The sequence below is a fragment of the Protomyctophum bolini genome, assembly GCF_963924005.1.
Source record: "Protomyctophum bolini genome assembly, chromosome: 17".
In the NCBI taxonomy this organism is placed as follows: domain Eukaryota; kingdom Metazoa; phylum Chordata; class Actinopteri; order Myctophiformes; family Myctophidae; genus Protomyctophum; species Protomyctophum bolini.
In genome coordinates this window covers 29274195-29293421 of record NC_137878.1, presented here as the reverse complement: position 1 = coordinate 29293421, position 19227 = coordinate 29274195, and the positions used below count along the sequence as shown (strand labels likewise).

The 19227-nt window shown below is 42.3% G+C and overlaps 1 protein-coding gene across 4 annotated transcripts in view; it reads left to right on the top strand.

Annotated features, from left to right (window-relative positions):
- The first annotated feature begins 457 nt into the window (after positions 1 to 457).
- Positions 458 to 19227, top strand: part of LOC308332403 (uncharacterized protein) — a 44559-nt gene continuing 25789 nt past the window's right edge. For all 4 annotated transcript variants that reach the window (XM_080788297.1, XM_080788296.1, XM_080788295.1 and 1 more), the window contains exon 1: positions 458 to 831. In XM_080788297.1, the coding sequence (XP_080644423.1) occupies positions 765 to 831 (67 nt within the window). In that variant the 5' untranslated portion in view covers positions 458 to 764. The remainder of the gene's footprint in view (positions 832 to 19227) is intronic.

Below are 19227 nucleotides of genomic sequence, written 5' to 3'. Positions count from 1 at the left end.
GTCTGACCCTTAGGATACTCTAAGGTCTGACCACGCACTGCTCTGCTCACCTTGCAAATATCGCTTTAATGTGTATAGTCCGTCGTACGACGAAGTACAAATCTGGGCGGCTGGGCCTGTGTGCGAGTCCGAGATCAGCTGGTGGCAGACATCTGATGGATTCAACCATTCATTGTATAGGCTACTGTACTGGACCGTTTCAGCTGTATCGATCAAATGCACGAGCACGAAGAGACGATATTAGGAAATACAATGGATGACAAAAGTTTACGTTAGATAAGATTAGATATAATATTGCTCGAAGTCGAAAAATATTGCGAGGTAAAAAAATATTTCTGCCCTCTCCCCGTTTCCCAACAGATGGCACAGTCCGTGTGAGAGGCAGCGGTTGTCCCGCATGGATCATGTTGTCCCTCCCTCCCTCCCTCCCTGCAGGATTTCTCCTACTGAAGCACAATCTCACTGTTGATTTTTCACTTTAGGAGGACCGACGGTCGTATAATATACCGTATACAGTTATACACCCTCCCGGAATCGGTATAAAATATAATCAAGGAAGGAACACTGACATCAACTCGAACAGAACATTAGAGATAATTCTGCGACGTGTCGAAGCGGATCTTTGTATTTCTCGGCGGTATTTTGTTACTTTTCAGTTGGATTTACAAAGGGCGTGTGTTTTTGGCGATCTGTAAGCTACCGAACCGGGAGTTTGATCTCCTGTACTTCCATACTGAGGAATGACAGCAACTGGAATCGTTTGAATGGAAAAAATGGATTACAAGGACCTTGAAAATAATTTCGAGGAGAAACTGTCATTAACGGAGAAATGTGAGTTGTATGTCAGATTGATATAGTATCATAAAAGGGTCATACCGTCAGAGCAGCAGAGTGTTTGTGTGTGTGTGTGTGTGTGTGTGACTGTGTGTGTGTGTGTGTGTGGGGGGGGGGCATGTAGCCTACTTGCCGTAATGCAGTTTTATCTTAATATACAGCGAGATGATGAAGCCATCGTTTTACATTTAGCTACATGATGTGTTGGTATTTATGTTGCCGAATGTCCCGTGTGCATGAGCGGTTATTCTCTCGACTTTATGACATAGTAACACATGATTTTAACCACATGAAACCACATGAAATGGGTACCAGTCTACCACCAGACCTGTACCCCAAAATGTGCTCTCGGAAGTCGAAACCCTTTGCATTGTCGACAGCGCTTAACGCAAAGAGCGGAATGAACCGCTAATATGCCTAGAATTTCGCTCGACAAGAGGTGCAAGAGATCCGTATCATCAGGCTTTCATGTCCCAAGCAGAAAGCCTGATAGTAGCCTACTGCACCGGGCCGACCGACGCATCAAATCAGTCCTGCTGGCGGGCGGCCCACAGCATTTAGGCAGGCAGACATGGAAAATGAGCCTGACACTGGAGATCTAGTGCAGTTAAATGACTCCAGCTGCACCATGACCAACCAACCACAAAAACACTTAAGTCGACTTGGTCCCCTACCAAGAAAACACTAACTAACGCTAATTTGAGCTGTGACAACACTGGTATCATTATAATTAGGCTACATGTGATTATCCTGATATGAGGGGTGTAAAGCCGCATTTACTAATACACACCTACAGTATACCAAATACATGTTTACTTGGTGGAAGGAAGGTGACTTCTGTGGTAGGCTGCAGGCAGCCCTCCCCCTTCCACTTCACAAGAGTGGAGTCGTGGAGACTGGAGAGCATGCAATTCAATTCAATTCAATTCAATTCAAAGGGCTTTATTGGCATGAGAAAACATACGTTTACATTGCCAAAGCAGAAAGAACAATACAACAATACAGCAATACAATCAAAACAAAAATGATGTACATTTGAAGGTCAGAATCTTCAATAGATCAACTTCTATGTACCAAGATCACTCGATGCAGGTATAGTGCAGGAATATACACAATGATTAGTCTTTAGGGTGGTTGTGTTCCATTTGATATCCTTCTCCTATGCATGCACAGAATAGAATAGATGCCTGCTGTAGCTTGCAGCAGCTCAAACACACTTTATTTTATACTTATTTTCCTTATACAACTTTGTCGCTATAGTAAAAAACAATTGAGAATAACATAACATAACATGATATCTCATTACTGGCACAAAGTGAAAATCTGCCATCACACTGTGTGTGTGTGTGTGTGTGTGTGTGTGTGTGTGTGTGTGTGTGTGTGTGTGTGTGTGTGTGTGTGTGTGTCAAGATTGTCATGTGCTGACAAGGAGAGGTGCTGACAAGGAGAGGAATGGCAATGTGCTGAAGGGAAAAAGAGATGCCTTGTGTGTGTGTGTGTGTGTGTGTGTGTGTGTGTCTGTGTGACTGCAGGACAGGTCAGCATTGTTGGTCAACATTGAGGGCACCTTGTAGCTTGTTTTTATCAGGCTATGCATACTGCATATACTGCATGTTTTGACCGTTAGTGCGTCACATTATGTGACGTATTATTATGCGTCTTCAGATTACTGAAATGGTTCACATTAGCCTTGAACTGTAGGTTTTCACCAGGGATGTCTTCTCTGAGCATGTTTTGGTCCCGTTTCCCGAGGTGGTCTGCTGTCAAGCTCACAGTGTGTGTCATTATCAGGACTGTTGGACTGTTGAAAGTGCCTTTCTGTGTGGAGTTTGCATGTTCTCCCCGTGTCCCCTAGGGTAGGTACCCTCACAAAAACATGCAGTAGTCCTGGTCTCTAAACTGCCTCCCCCTGGCCAGCCGGGGCGGGCGCCTGATGGAGGGGAAAGGAACTGGTTGGAATAACGTGTTCCTTCCACGCGCTACGTCCAACCAGGGAAACTCCCCCCTGTCAGGTGTAAAGGAGCAACTTGGACACTCAGGCATGAAGGGAGCACGAGTTAAGTCCGTTGCTCTCCCCAGGTTGGCGGAGGGTGTGTAGAGCCCAGGATCACAGTAGATGATTGGCACAGGGGTGAAAAATGGGTTACAAAATCGTGGGATAAAAAATATAAAAAAAGAAGAAAAAAATAAAGGACTGTTGGACCCTGAAAAAGACAAAGTCCCTAGATCAACAGAAACATTATTTTGTTCAGACTTATCAGGCAGTCTCGTCCTTGTAAAGAACCAGGGAGTTTCTACAGACCGATGCACCTCCCATGTCAGAATTGTGAAAGGGTATCTAATCCCATATATCACTGTGATTTATTCAAACCCGAGGTTGGCAGGCTGTCGGTTTACCCACTAATGCATTTAAACCCCCTGTTGTCTCACCCTTCTCGACCCCACCTCCTTAACCCCACACCCCATCTCTCCTGGTTCCATGGTCCATACCATGATGGAATCAGTCAACTATACTGACCTGAATCTTTAATGAGATCTATGATAGCACTATAGATAGCACTATAGAACAATTCTGATAATAATCCCTCAAAGTCAGAGAACTCTAAATCACATTATTGCCACCCAACTCAATATAACAATAACAACAAACAAACCACATGCAAATGACAGCTGTGTGTGCAAATGACTGTCAACTTCAATATCATTAAGTATACAGTAAGTAATGGAAATCAGCAATTCTGTTAAAAAAATAATTTCGTGTGCGTGTGTGTGTGTGTGTGTGTGTGTGTGTGTGTGTGTGTGTGTGTGTGCGCGCGCGTGTGCGCGCACGGGGGGGGGGGGGGGGGTAGTTTATTGAGGAGCTGTATTGCCTCACGAAAGAAGTTTCATAGAAGATAAAACTTGGGCTTCAGTGGTCTTATAAGAGCACAGACAGTCATAAGCTATCTAGTTAATGGGCCAGGCAAGGACCCAGGGCGGCACTCCAAATGTTCAGGGTTTGTGGCTTCACAATAGGAGTGGCACCCCCTTTTCTGTGATGCACACAGACAGAAACTGTTTGAACGTGTTGAGGATTTAGCAGAGAAAGCCCCCACAGCTCCGGCCCTATAGCCAACTTCAATTGTCTGTATAATACTATAAGTATTTTAATGGTGTAGGTTACGTGAATGAACTACCCAGATGTTAATCTTGCCAAAACCAAACTTTCCGAAGCCTGTGGCTAAATGTTATTTCTTTTTCAGCTTTACTACTGCCTTATAGACAGTTTCTTTGTTTGGAGTGAAGTGCTCCTCTATGGACATAATCATGGGATGTGGTTAGTCATGGTAACTTTGGCCCCTGATGTTATGTTCCTCCTGAGTCAAGGTGACAGTCTGCTTGCTCTAAATGAGATGATATTCTACCTCTACTTTTCCGATGTTCTTTTTCCACAAATGAGTCTTGAAATGGGGGTCATCTTATAATCGGAGTCGTTATATTTGGGACAATACGGTATTAAACAGAGTTGGGTGCGTGCACACATTTCCCCAGCCCTATTCTCTGACATAGCATTGCCTTTATTTAGTCAGAATTGGAATGGAGAACAAAATGAAGAAGCTTCTTTCCTCCAGTTGGACTGTACTCAAGTTCTCTCAGCTCTGCTGATGCGTTGTCTTTGCAGCCCACGGGGCTTGTATGTTTATACATGTGGGTGGAGGGAAAACAGACAAGGGCTAAAGGGAAGGGCGTGGAAGGGATGGACAAGAAAGTAAAGCCATGCATTCTTTTCCAGAGGCCTGGTGTTGCACAGTGGTGTTGTCGTGGTGCTAGTCGGCTTGCTAGCCTGAGCTATAGTGCCTGGAAAAGGGGGAATGAGGGAGGCGTCTCTTTCACACAGTACTGCAGTGGTTCTCGAACAGGCAGTGAGCGTCTACACTAGCCTGTCGAGTATGTCTCCTCTGAGCTCCACGTCAGCGAAGCTCCCGGTCCAGATGGTATAAATCACAGCCACGGCACTGACCTCTCGCACAGGAAGGAGAGGAAACGTTCCGTCCTGTGGACGAACGGAGGAGGATGTAGCGCTCTGCTCCGCCTATGGACCGATTAGACATGTGTAGGTTTTCCGTCACATCATCTGAAGAATTTCATGAATGGGTTTCCTTACTTACGGCCATTCTTAAACTTAGTTTAAATATGGGAATGAATGACTCTTACAGTATGTCACACACTTGTATTTAGTTTCCACTGGAGAAACAACACCTACAGCTTGCATGTCTCACATGTGTTTGTCCATCTCACAGGAAGGGAGTGACTTAGATCATGGCTAGATCATTTTCTGTTATAGAGAACAGTGTTGCTGCTGCACACACTTTTTTGTAGCCAGTAATATAAGGTGTACTGGTTTAACATGCAATGTTAGTCTAAACTGAAAACAAAAGAAACTGGATTAGAGATTTGTTTTAGATATATTGTTATACTTTATTGATCCAGAAGGGAATTCTGTCTAAAACAGGCCTCTAATCTTCTACCTAGTCCTATGTTATTATGTGGCTTGCTCAAGGAAACAGCAAAAAATAAAAACAAAATTCAGCTGTAATTTGTATAAGTAAGATCGTATGATGAGAAAAAGCAAGGTAATTCATGAATAACAGCCCCAGATTAGCTAAATTAATTTGCTGGTTGGTTGCTCACATTTCATAGTGTCTTTTTAGATGAACTGTGTGGCACAATGTTTGGTGGAGTTATAATTTAAGATTAATTGGGATGATTCAGTAAGTTAGGCCTTTAATTGAGTATTCTGCACTTGAATGTAGCCTGCGCACACAATCTGCAGGTTCAATTTGGTCAGTCAGAAGCCTGTGGATCCGTTTTTGCAGAGCACGGTTGTTTTCCTTCCTCCGGAGCTGGCCTGTCCCCACCATTACAGTCTAAATGGGCAGTTGTAATTTATTTGGTGTTTTGTATTACGTATTTTATTTATTTCTGTGCATGGTGGCAAGAGGTCTGATAGTCTAGTCTAGTAGTTAACCTTAAATTGCTTTAAAAAACTATAATAAATAAAATAATTGTTGTTTACTAGTGATTTAGTTTTGTTGTGAAAACCATGTGATATCTATCCATCTATCTATAGATATATATCTACATATATCTATATATAGATATATATCTACATATATCTATATATACACACACAGTGATGTAAATAGGTTTTTCAATGTAATGGCCTGCAGGGTCAAGGGACCCAGAGGTGGTCTTTTAGATGGGTTCCAATGACATTATGAGTCCTACTTTAACAAAATTAGAGTACAGTACTGAGGACCCCGGTGCCGGAGGGTGACATGATTGCATCGTTTCTCAATTTAGTGAGTCTAAGGATGCAGGATGCAGGAGGTGATCTTCAGTTGTTTGTTTGATTACTATTATGCAGCTCCCCTTTACCCATGTTGCGTTGCAGGGAGTGCTATTTCTGTTTGTGTCTCTCGTCTCTAATCTCACCAACATATTTTGCATGCAGAATATATCTTAACATTTTAAGTGTGTGCATGTGACTGTGCATATGCACTTTATTCTATGTACAAAGTGTGTGTGTATCTACGGTACAGATAACTGTACATAACCTATACATGTTATATGTATAGCTGCACACACACACACACACACACACACACACACACACACACACACACACACACACATCCATATGCATACACATATACCGTTTAAGTCACTCACACAAGTCACACCACACCACCTCAGTCACAGGATCAACTGGCTTTAATATTAGAGCACAGATGATGGCTGCAATGCAGACTGTTTGCTGCAGCCCCAATCCATTTGGGTGATGAGAGAGACGGGGGTGGAGTGGAGTAGATCAGTGCAGTCAGTGTTATTTTGTTTTCATCTGTAACCACTTCATAAAACAATTATATGTATGTTGTGTAAGATATGTATCATTTATTAAGTGACATACTGTGAAACCTTTCCCTTGTTGTTGTGCAGCAATACATTCATCGGGTGGTTAGACAGGAGGTTCTGGCTGGTGTTTTCAGCTTTAAAAGACCAATCCCACATTAATAGCATTCCATTTGTCTTAAATTCAATACATTAAAGGCAGCCTTATGGCTCTGAACCAATGGCCACTGTGCTATGCTGTTACACAGCTGCACCAGTCAATTGATTACTGCTGCAACAGTCTCTTTAATGACGCTGCACTGCTTCCTTCATCACAGATCGACCGCAGCCTGCCTAGCTATTCTAGCCCTCGTTTTGTGTTGTTGTTTCCCCATCTTCTTTTTCCTGTCACAGCAGTGGTCTCTGAATTCTTATCTTCAACAAGGTCACAAACCTCTTTGTTCTCCAGGAAGAATTCTCAAAGACATTTTTGGGAGGAGCACTCATTTTAGTTGACACAACATAATGCGCATGTGCAAGATTGACAACGAATTGAAAACGCAGATTTGATATCAGGGCAGCAGACGCTGCAAAAGCGAGGCATCGAGGCTTGTCGGGCACGTCTGAGCGAAATGCCAGGCGAGTGAGTGCCCGCGCTGAGCGGCTGATGGCTTCGCACATTGATGAGCATGGTGTCCGACTTGCCAAGCCGTACGTGGGTGGATGGAATAGGTGAACCATAAATGGGGCTATTACAATCCTGCACGTCACGTCTCACAAAGATTTCCTTTGGAATAGCACACATACGTCTTGAAGATGTTTGTTCTATTCGCCTCCTGGTGTTATGCCTAGATGTGTTGGTGACATATCTTTGGAGGTATATTCAGTTATTTCACATACGGTAATTCAAATATCACTCTTTTTCTTTTTGAGTTGTGCAACCACTCCAAGGAACAGCAATGTCCGTGCTATGTGACTACCTATGTGACGTTAATGAGCACCAGTATGACTAAGTACCAGTAGGGGCGCTGTTGTGCCAGAAACAGAGAGAGAGAGACAGACTGTTGCCTGCTAATGAGAGAGAGAGAGAGAGAGGAGGGGGGGGGGGGGGGAGAGAGAGAGGGGGGAGTTGCACCACCCAGTTCACACGGGTGTGATTCTTTTTACTACTATAGAGTGTGCTGACCATAGGAGTTCCTCCCTGTTCCTAGTTAACCCCGGGGGTCAAAAAACCTTAGCCGGGTTAGTTTTTGTCTAGAGGGCCAGCCTTCATCCAATCATGATAGAGTGTGCGTGGGCCTTAGTGCACGCCTGTTACATGTTCCCCAACTGTAGAGTGTGTGCATGTGCACATCTTGTTACCGGGGGGAACGTTTTTTTTCTCCAAATCACTGAATGCTCCTTTTTATGCCTAAACTTCACCATCTCATCTGTAGAAAAATGCCTACACAAAATAATTTTGAAATGATTATCATAAACCCTTATACCTAAGCCATCTCTAATCGAATGCCTAAATTTAACCATTTTAACCATTATACCTAATCACCTCTAAAATAATGCCTAAACCTAACCAGGCACATCTTGATACAACACCGGCTCTGCGGCTATTCATAACATGGAGGCTGATCTGCTCCCGTGTTCGACTGCCTTGCCAAACCCACAGGCATGTTCCAGGGTGATAACATACTGCTATCCACCATGTTCCAGGGTGATAACATAGCGTTATCCATACTATCCACCATAGCCCAAACAAAGGTTTGATTATGGAACAAATCCATTCAACTTTCTGATTATTTCAGTGAATAGTCAATAGTTCTTTAGCCACAGTATGCTTGTGATCAGCTTGTTCAACAGCAGTGGCCACACTGAAGGACAACCCTGGTGCACAATGAAATCAGACCCTCGTTGACATTAAGCATACTCTGTCGCACGTCACCATGCTGCCAGGTCAACATTAGTCAGCACAGACTGTAACCTACAGTTATGCCCTACTTAAGGGTTCCAAAGCAAGGCTGCGGTGCAGCAGCTGATGTTTGTTTCATCTTGTGCTATGGCTGCTGCACACAGGACATGTCTTTGATTGAACAAAAAGGATATGATATGCTACCACTTCTTAGTTCTTATTCAATGCACAAAATGTGCTTATCTCAGACAACTAAAGCTGGTTTTGACACAGCAGATTATCATTGTTTGTAATATCTGGAGCATACTGTGCAGAAAACAAACAAAAAACTAATCGCACAAAAAAGGTTTTTGCACAGACTTCCACACACTGCTGAAGTTAGAGCTCTCTCGCTCAGTAGCTGCATGTACAAACGCACATTAAAACAAGAGTCTGTACAGTATGTCCAAGCCTTATAAAGCTGGGTTGTGCACCGTGGCTGTGTGAGTAATGGATTGTCTCCCCCCCCCCAGATGTTCCTTTTGGCCTACTGCGCATATCTGATCATCTCTGTCTCTATGTTCCTCCTCTTTTATTCACCCCCCCTCTCTCTCTGTCTCTGTCTCTGTCTCTGTCTCTGTCTCTGTCTCTGTCTCTGTCTCTGTCTCTCTCTCTCTCTCTCTCTCTCTCTCCAGTCGCTACCCTCCTTGAAGCATGCTATTTGGGTTGAGCTCATGGCTAATGGACATTGTGCCCTATAATCTCACGAACTGGGAGTACGAGATGGAGAGAGAGTTTAGCTTTGTTCTCATCCTGGCTGTTCTTTTTATTCCCTCTATTCCTTATTGTGTGAAGTCGGAACCCACCTACGTATCTCAGTCACGTGCCAAGCTATGTCACTGCATCTCAGGGAGATGACCTAATGATGAGCTCATTGTTGAGGATGTGAAACAGAGTCACCATGACTACAGAGCAGTCACAACAAACCACCACGCCTAGGCTATTTTCTCCCTGTCTACATGGCAGCTTTATGTTGTAAAAGCCTTTCTCAGAAAGCCTTCTAGCATGGAATTCTCTTTTAAGTGTCTTTCCTGTTTTGTCATTGTTTGAAAGCATCTCTTTGACTTTTTCAACATTCTAGTGTTATACACCAGTGTTTCTAAAGGTCCCCCAGTTTGATAGGCCACAGACCCCCATTTCATTGATTGATTGAATACTTTATTGCAAAAAGTGTGCCAAAAGTACAAAGGTACAGTTATACAATAATGCTAAATGGATAATGACACAAAAAGCCCTTTTGTTTCAATTGTGGTGGACTGGTGGTCCGGTGTATTCAATTCATTGAGAAAAAAACACACACACACACACACACACACACACACACACACACACACACACACACATAAAGACATACAATACTATACAAGAGATCATCAATACTAGGAGCAGTACAATTATATTTTTAGAAACAGTAATTTATTTTCTCAAACTAGAAGACTTGTCTAGGTCAAAGTTGGGAGTTGGTGCTTATTACTTTTATTGTTTATTTTGATGGGACAAGGCATATTCATGAACATTACAAATATAAATGTAATGTAAATACACATGGAATTAGCAAAGATGCTAAATTTCATCCGCGGTCCGGATGTTTGTTTATGAATTCATGCCCATGTTTGTGCCGAATCTGAGGGGAATGAGATCAGTGGAGCTCCCTCTGGTGTAGTGCCTGTAGGCGTTAATACAGACCCAAAGATCAAATCATTCCTTTAGCTGGGGGACCCACCGGAACCCAGCCCCCCACCCCACCCCCAAGGATGCCCTGTGGGTCCCGGACCCCTCCATGAGAACGAATGATATATACAATACATGCAAAGGAGTAAAATTAGCTAAATGATTCATGACCTATGCATGATTAATGCTGTGCTCTATTTTCTATGTGACTGGGTAACCCAGTTTATCGTGGCTAAAAGCATATGGATATCATCCCTGTTCTCAAAGGAGTCACGTTTCACCTTTTTAAGATTCCACGACCAGCATATATGGAAGCTATATGGCATATATAGCTGTCCATCTTTAACTCACACATTTGAATTCATGCAATCGTTCTAATATAAAAGGCTACGGGCCTGATTCACTAAGCTGTTTACACCCATTTGTTGGGTGTAAAGGAATTTTCCCAACATCCCATGTTAGTAGTCTGATTCAGTGATCTTTTTTTGTCTGTGAACTTTGCAGAGGGCCGCTCTTTCTCAAGTCTGCTTGGAGGCAGACTTACATGGGACCAAAGCTGTATGTCATTAGAATACCTTATTCTAGACTACTAAAGTGGGAAGTTTGGAAAATTCCTTTAAACTCAAAATATGAGTGTAAACAGCTTAGTGAATCGGGCCCTACATCTTTATTATTGGTGATGTGGTGGTGGTTGACTGTACCACATTTACTGTCAGTAAATGACTAGGTAATTAATATATTATCTGGGTATAATGTTTGTTCATAGTACAGTTTAGAGAGATAATTAATTGATTTCGTCCATATCACTATCTATTATTGTGACATGAGTTGTGACAATATAATTCCCCCCATACCAGCTTATAGTTCCGATATTTTCCTAATTTTGGAAGGATTGTAGAATTATTTTGAAAGTAAAATAGGGTTTATGTAATTAAAACCAGGAAAATACAACGCCATATTTCACAATATTATAATCCCAAGACTATATCTAGTCTTACATCACAATATTGATATAATATTGATACTGTATATTGCTCAGCCCTTGTTCATAGCACACATAGCTTGTGAGTGTGAATGGCCTGCAATTGTCACCACTGCTTTATAATGAGGAACTGTACCTACAACGTGCTAGGTATTGGTAACCAGCACGTCAGTCTGTCTGACAATGATTTGTAGTTGTGTGCGCTGTTTGTTGCTGCTGTTCACTTAGTCTTTCTAAATACAGCTGTTCCTCGTAATCTTTTAAAGGTTCAAAGGGTCGTGCAAAGTTTCCTGGGCCCTAAAATGTCACACAGCTTCGAGCCCTTGATGTTGGGCTGTTAGGTTGTTCAGGCACTTGGATGAGTACAGAGCAGAAAGGATTTGGTGTTAATTGGAGTCATTGACTCAAGTTTTCTCGGTTTTATTGTTGTTTATTTACTTTTATATGGAGCTGTGAGGGAATGTACTGTGTGTGTACTTACTGTACTATATACCAGTACGTAGTTCTCAACGTTTCCAGGCCGTGACCCCTTCCCAAATAATCATAGGCCTATTTGAACTGGTGACCCCCCCCCCCCACCCTGAGAAGCACCTGGAATTTATTGTAGGTATTAAAATTTGAGTTGAGGTATTAAAATTTGTTTGACTCTGTTCCACAGAAATATATTGCGTTGCGAGGCATGGTGAGCTTTTGTAGAGCAGCTATTTTCACCATTCTTGCCACCTTTTTTTTTTACATTATTTGGCAATTAAAAAAATTGTTTTTGTTGATTACTTTTGGTGGAGTTTAATTGTCTTTTTTCATTAAATGTTGTTATTATAAAGGTCTTAAAACCTACATTTGTTATAGTATCCTTCTCCATGATCCCTGGGTCGGCGGTTCGAATCCCGGTTCCTTGGGCAAGACACTGAACCCTACATTGCCTCCAATGAGTTGCCTCGGTGTGAGCTTGCCACCATTGGTGTGTGAATGTGGGAAGTGAGGACGCTAGCGTCAACTGTTCGCTTCCCAATGTATGAATGAATGAACCATTGTAAAGCGCTTTGAGCACTTGGAAAAGCGCTATAAAATTGCAATTCATTATTATCATCGATTACTACTGTATATTTCACATTTGTCATTGTACCAAAGTGCTTTACAGGTCAGAGACAGTACAAAACAAGACAAAACAATACAATACATTGTCCTTCCTAATCAATACAATCATCTGAGTGTTTTCTGACAATACGATCATGTTCATCCCACAGAAGATTCCCGTTAGTACATCTCTCATGAGGGCTTCTCTGGGAAGCAGCGAGCACGTTGTTTTATGTTGCTGTTACGCCATAGGGGCAGAGAACCTCTTCCTTAGCCTATCCCAGATTCCCAGGAGCACGGTTATTGGTCAGCCATTCACATCCCCCCCCCCCCCCCCCCCTCCACATCAGGAAGTGGTGGATGAGATATTCGTCTTGCGAACATGTGCTCCGTGCAGAGTGTGTCATGCCCACATCCTGCCAAATGTGACTGTGAAACACAGAATGGACTAAATGTCCCTTTTGACTTGACATTTTGCCTTTCAATCTCTTGGCAGCGTCGTGGTCATTTAAACTATATTCCCTCTACACTGAAATTATGTGGGATGATGATACAGCTATCAAGCATCAACTCAATCTAATAGTTCACATACTGTACATCTGCACACACACACACACACACACACACACACACACACACACACACACACACACACTCACACTCACACTCACACTCACACTCACACTCACACAACACACACACGGGGGGGAAATGTGCATACCAGGGATTTCTGAGGTCGGCCTGACCCAGATCCAGCATGTGCAGATGACACTCTCCCACTCATCAGCATATACACATGCATTGCACACACATACAGTACAGATGCAGGCATTCTCGCCTTCGCACGCACGCACGCAAAATGACTAGTGCACCATGGCTTGCACCATACGCTTTGACCTGCTTCATGCCACATGAGCTTCTGTACAGATGGAGTAAATCTCCATCACTTGGACTGGGACTATAACATGCACTGGCGTTTGTGCTCTTGTGCTCCTGCATAGATAAATAAGGTATACAGTCGCTGTGATTTCCCAAGGTGCCTCAGCAGAAGCCAGTCCCTTTTATGGCTGACATTCTCTGTAGGGTTCACATCCCTATTTATAACTCTTGAAACTGTCACAGTGGCACAGAAACCCGAGATGGCTGCAGAGGGAAGGCGAGTGGAGGAGGCGGGGCCTATAGGCACACAGATGGACGGGACCATGGCGAGTCTGTGTTTCTGCGTTAATTAGAACCCGTCATGTGAACAGCTGACGAGCACTGCACTGCACTTGTTGAGTGAGCTGAGAATATGTGCAAATTGTGCACGCACACTGCTCGATTTATTGCATGGCTGTTGACATTGCAGAGTCACTCATTTCTATCTCACAGGGCACAGACAGAGGTTTGTTAAAAACTGGAAACGTTGTCTAACTCAATCACTGTACCCTCTGTATGAGTAGACACCTTCTTTAGCAATTAGCGCTGGTGGAGGTGGAGCCTGGAGCCACTGTTACCTTTTCATTTATAAAGCCATACCGAAAGAGCTCCCATAAGATTCATACACAATATACAGTTTATGTCTTGTGAATAATGGCAACTATCGGCTTTGTTCACAAAACAGTGCATTGTTAAAAATTGCTTACGGCTCATCTGGAATTAGTTTAAAAACACATTGAATGTTTCTGCTTCTTTGTCCTGGAATGAGCTGCATAAATTTATGACATTTCAGGAGCTTGAATGATTTATGATATTGATGATGACAGCGACAACTATGATGATGATGACAAGCTAGGGATAAAATGATTGAGGACAATGATATAGCAATGTTTTGATGGCACATTTTAGACAAATGTTACTTGTGTAATTAGTCTGTGCTAATTTCTTTTATTAAACTTACAGGTTCTTTCATTTAACATTGCAGCAGTAATGTCACAGTAATGTACCGGTAGGTACTTTTTCCTGTTTTTTTTACAGTTACGGTTAGGTCACTCGGTACAGAGAACTGATTTTACTTCTGTATTGTGAATAAGTAATTGTTGGTATATGGATATATATGGATATATCATAGATATATTTCGGATCCTTTTGTACCAGTGTTTTGTAATTCTACCTACTCCTTATTGTGTTCTCATATCAGTAGAGAGTGGAGGAAGCACACAGCCACGCCTGTTCTCCAGTCCACATACGCATTATGATAATAACCAGTTGGTTTAAAACCTACAGCATAAGCCCAGCCTGGGAGAGTGCCTGACTTCAGCCTCCGAGAGCCACCACATTTCCTTCCATTTTGGATGGTTCTGAGTTGACCCAAACTTTCTTTCTTCCATTCCTTTCATCTTCTCAATGCATGGCCCTGGAATTCAATTTCCAGAACCTCTCTTGTTCAGATTCTGTCAGTAGTTTAGCACATGGGTCCATTTGGTTCCATTTGTACACTCTCAGAGTTAAATTAACAGTGGTTTTACAATATAAATTGGGTTATGTAGCCTACCAGAGATAGAAATGCCATTAAATCAGGGATCCGTAGACTAATGCATGTGAAACTGGGGGTCCTTGAAATTAATATGTTTCGGAATCGCTGCTAGAGCCGTAAAAATCCTCTCTTATTTAACCCCGATAAGAGAGGATTTTTATTAGGCCAGGGACCCCCATTTGAAAACATATTATGTTTTGAAATGGGGGTCCCTGGTCTAATAAATGTTGATTGGGGGTCCTTGACATGAAGAAGTTTGGGAAGCACTTGTTTAGCACATCGAGCAGCCAGTCCCGCACTTCCTTGTCATCCCCTTTGCTACAATATTGGTCTACGATAATGTATTTTCTCCTTCGGAGGCGACCACACATCTTATTCAGATGTAGTTTATGCGTCATCGTAACAGATGGGGCCTATAATTCACATCACGTTATCCTGACATTAGTATTCTACTATGCACGCTTCGGCTTTAACCACCCTACTTAACCAGCCCTACTACAGTTATTTGACTGGGTTCCCTCTGAGCCAGGGGTCTATACTTGGTCCCCTCCTTTTCTCCCTCTCCACCAAAAGTAGAATTTTGTCAGGGACAGTTCTTTTTCAGCTATAATGACAAAGTAGGGATGCCAAGTTGAACGTGGTCGTGTTGGCTGCTTGTATGGCAAGATACTAGAAGGGGGCAGTTGGTGAGAGGCCCAGTGGTAACCTGTGATCAGTGAGTGTTTGCAAGGGCCCATGGAGCATGTCACGCCCCATCTGCCCACCATTAGCCAAGGTAGAGTCAGCTGGCTTTGAACCCCTAATCTGATGAACTACCTCAGCATGTCTACTCAGTATTTTATTGTTGCTAATCCCTGTGTCCCATAATCATCGCGTCTGTGCCCATTTGTCTCTGTCCTTTGTCTCCCCTACTCATTTTATTATTTCTTTATCATTATGGATGTAGTGCTCTGCTTTCACTCTCTCATCGTCCTCCAGCCTTCCTTTTCTCAGTAGAACTTTCTACACAGTAAAATCATCTGTGCTAACTTTCACTTTTGTAACTCCATTGTATACTCAGTTCAATTAACATTAGGGATTTTAATGTTTAGCACTGCCTTCCAAAGGTCATTGTGGAAGTGTGTTGTGAAATTTGTTTGCCCTTTCTCCTCCTGCGTCACCTCTCACACCCTGTCCCTTCCTGTGTCATGTGGCTTCATAGCTCTGTGTAGAATGGCTCTGTGTCTCTAGTGTGTGTGACAGAGAACAGGAGAAGGATTTGGGCTTGGACTCTCAGAGAAGCAGCAGCTGAACAGCCAAACGCAGTGATGAGGGTCACCAAGTGTGAAAACAAAGTCAAAGCAGGAATGAAAACAGGATGTGTTTTTGTTTTTAGTTTTTGGCTCAATGTAAACTCCTTGTCACCCCCCCCCCCTCCCCCCCTCAATGACTGAGGGGCATCGGACTTATGATGATTATCTCGGGAGATAGGAATCAACAGATCCTCTGCATGTGATGTTTGTGAATGTTTGTGGCCATTGATTTGGCTGCTGATATTATTTTACATGGCTGGCCCAGACCCAGTCACCCAGACCCAGTAGAATTATGGAATCCAAATTGTAATAACACCACAGTTTATTTGTATACATGCCTGTTAAAAATGGGTATATATTAAATTATGGTATATTTTTGTTCTTCTTAACCAAAGCCAAAGCCTATATGTGGCATGCGCCTGGACCACTTGGCCAGCGGGTGACCCACCTGGGCACCACTATTGTGTTGGGTGGGGATATGGACAATCTGGTGCACTTCCCCCTCTTGAGATGACTCTTTTTCTTTTTTTTTTAAACTCTTTATTTTTGAATTTTTGAATAGCCAAAATAGACACCAAAGACAAACAAGACATACAATATGACAAAAATATCGGCAGTAAAAGAAAACTGAATAAAAACAAAAGACAAAAAACAAAATAAAATAAAACAAGAGGTCATGGGATGTACAACAACAATACATATTACAGATTATTATTTTTTTCTTCTTTTTTTATTTTTTACATTAAATGACAACTGGAAAGACACCGCCCATATTCACTCCACATCCACCCCCCCAGCTAAGTACTCTGTCCATTTCTCCCATCTTCTTTCACCCAGCTCTTTTTGCAGTCTTAAAGAATAGGTCATCTGTTCTAGGTGATGAAGTTGTTTCACAATGTTGAGAAATAGATCGGCAGTAGGACAATTCTTTTGTAACCAATTTCTTGTAATAGCTTTTTTGCTTGCTACAAGTAGGATCTTAAGTAAGTATGAGTCATCCCGATTTAACCCGTCTGGGAGTTGTCCCAGGTACAAAGATATGAATGAATCATCTATTCTAAAACCCATAATGTTTGAGATAAGTGTTGTCACTTCTTTCCAAAATGGCTGAATTACAGGACAAGACCAAAAGACATGTGCATGATCAACCACTGTATCTCCACATTCTCTCCAACAGTCCATATGGTTGCCAGTCTGTTTGGACTTCTGTTTTGGAGTAATAAAGAAGCGAATCTGGTTTTTCCAACAAAAGTCTCTCCAAGTCAAGGAATTAGTGGTCGTTGATTGTGTTTCCCATATATTCATCCATGCTTCATCACTTATATCAATTCCCAACTCTTTTTCCCATCGCTCTTTCACATATATTGTAGAGTCCTTTTTCAACGACATAAGCCCATTATATAGTTTACTCACAAGAGCCCTGTTGCTTCCTGAGCCATAGGCATTTATAAATACAGTGATTAGGCTTGTTGTAATACCTGGAGTAGACCCTTTTACTTTTTTACTAAAATAATCCCTTACTTGCAAGTATCTGAAAAAGTCCTGGTTAGCCAACCCATATTTCTGCTTTAGGTTTTCAAAACTGTCAATATTTCCATTTTTAATCATAGTACATATAGAAGTGATGCCATTGTGGTGCCATTGTTTATACCTATTGTCTAATACTGCTGGTATGAAGTCAGGGTCATATGCCGGCCAATTTAAAAGTTTTGCCTCCCTCTGAAGCTGGAAGCGTTTAACAACTTCCAGCCATATTTTGAACGACAAATTTACCCACTGACTCCTTGTCTGAAACATTCCTTTCTCTCCGTCAGTGCAACCTAATAGTGACTGTATTGGTACATCCATCAGGGATAACTCTATGCTTTTCCATTTTGCAATGTAGGGTCGGTTACACCAATATACCAAGGGTCTTAGCTGAGCTGCTAGATAATAGTCCCTTAAAGATGGGAGAGACATGCCTCCTCTCTCTCGGGGCAGTTGTAGGGTAGAAAATTTCACCCTTGGCCTTTTTTTATCCCAAATAAAACGTGAGATATGTTTATTCCATTCCCTGAATTGTTTTAAAGGTATTTCTACTGGCAGTGACAAAAAAAGGTATAATAATCTGGGCAAAATTACCATTTTGACTGCTCTTATTCTGCCACCTAAATCGAGAGGAAGCACGCTCCACCTGCCAAGATCATCATACATCTTCTCCGTTGCACCTTTGTAATTTACATCAAACAGCTGTGACAAGTCCTTGGGCAAATTCACACCTAGATATTTAATATGGGATGAATACCAATTAAATTTGTATTTCGTTATGTATTCTTGTGTAGGGTTGTAATTGAATGTCAATACCTGGGTTTTGTTTACATTAAGGGCATACCCTGAGTAAGAACCATATGTTTCCAATATTTCCATCAGTGTAGGTAGCCCCGAACGTGGGTCCATGATTGTGACAAGGACATCATCCGCGTAAAGTCCGATCTTATATTCTTCTCCGCCTATGGATATCCCCTTTAATCTTATTTCCTCTCTAACTGCTTGGGCCAGAGGCTCGATGAAAAGATTGAAGAGGCTCGGGCTGCTTGGGCAGCCCTGCCGGCACCCACGTTCCAGAGCTATGGGATCGGAAAGACTACCATTTATTTTTATCCTTGCTGTGGGGGAGGAATAGAGTGCTTGAATGCGTTGTATAAAACCATCGCAAAAACCAAATCTGTGCATTACTAAGTAGAGGAAGCCCCAGTCCACGGAATCGAATGCGGCCCGGGCATCCAGACTGATTACAATAGCGCTGGACTTTTCATTATTAATCTGCTCAATAACATGTAAAGCCCTCCTTATATTATCTTGGGTTTGCCTGGATTTCAAAAAACCTGATTGGTCCTCATCTATGAGAAACGTCATTGCCTCCTCCATCCTCTTCGTTAAAATTGAGGTGTATAGCTTGTAGTCTGTATTTAACACACTTATGGGTCTATAATTCCCACATTCCATTTTATCCTTTCCTACCTTGGGGATAACAGATATAAAGGCCTCATTCCATGATGGTGGGAGATGACTTTCCTTTAATGTGAAATTAAAACACTTCTGCAGTAGGGGGAGTAAGTGTTCC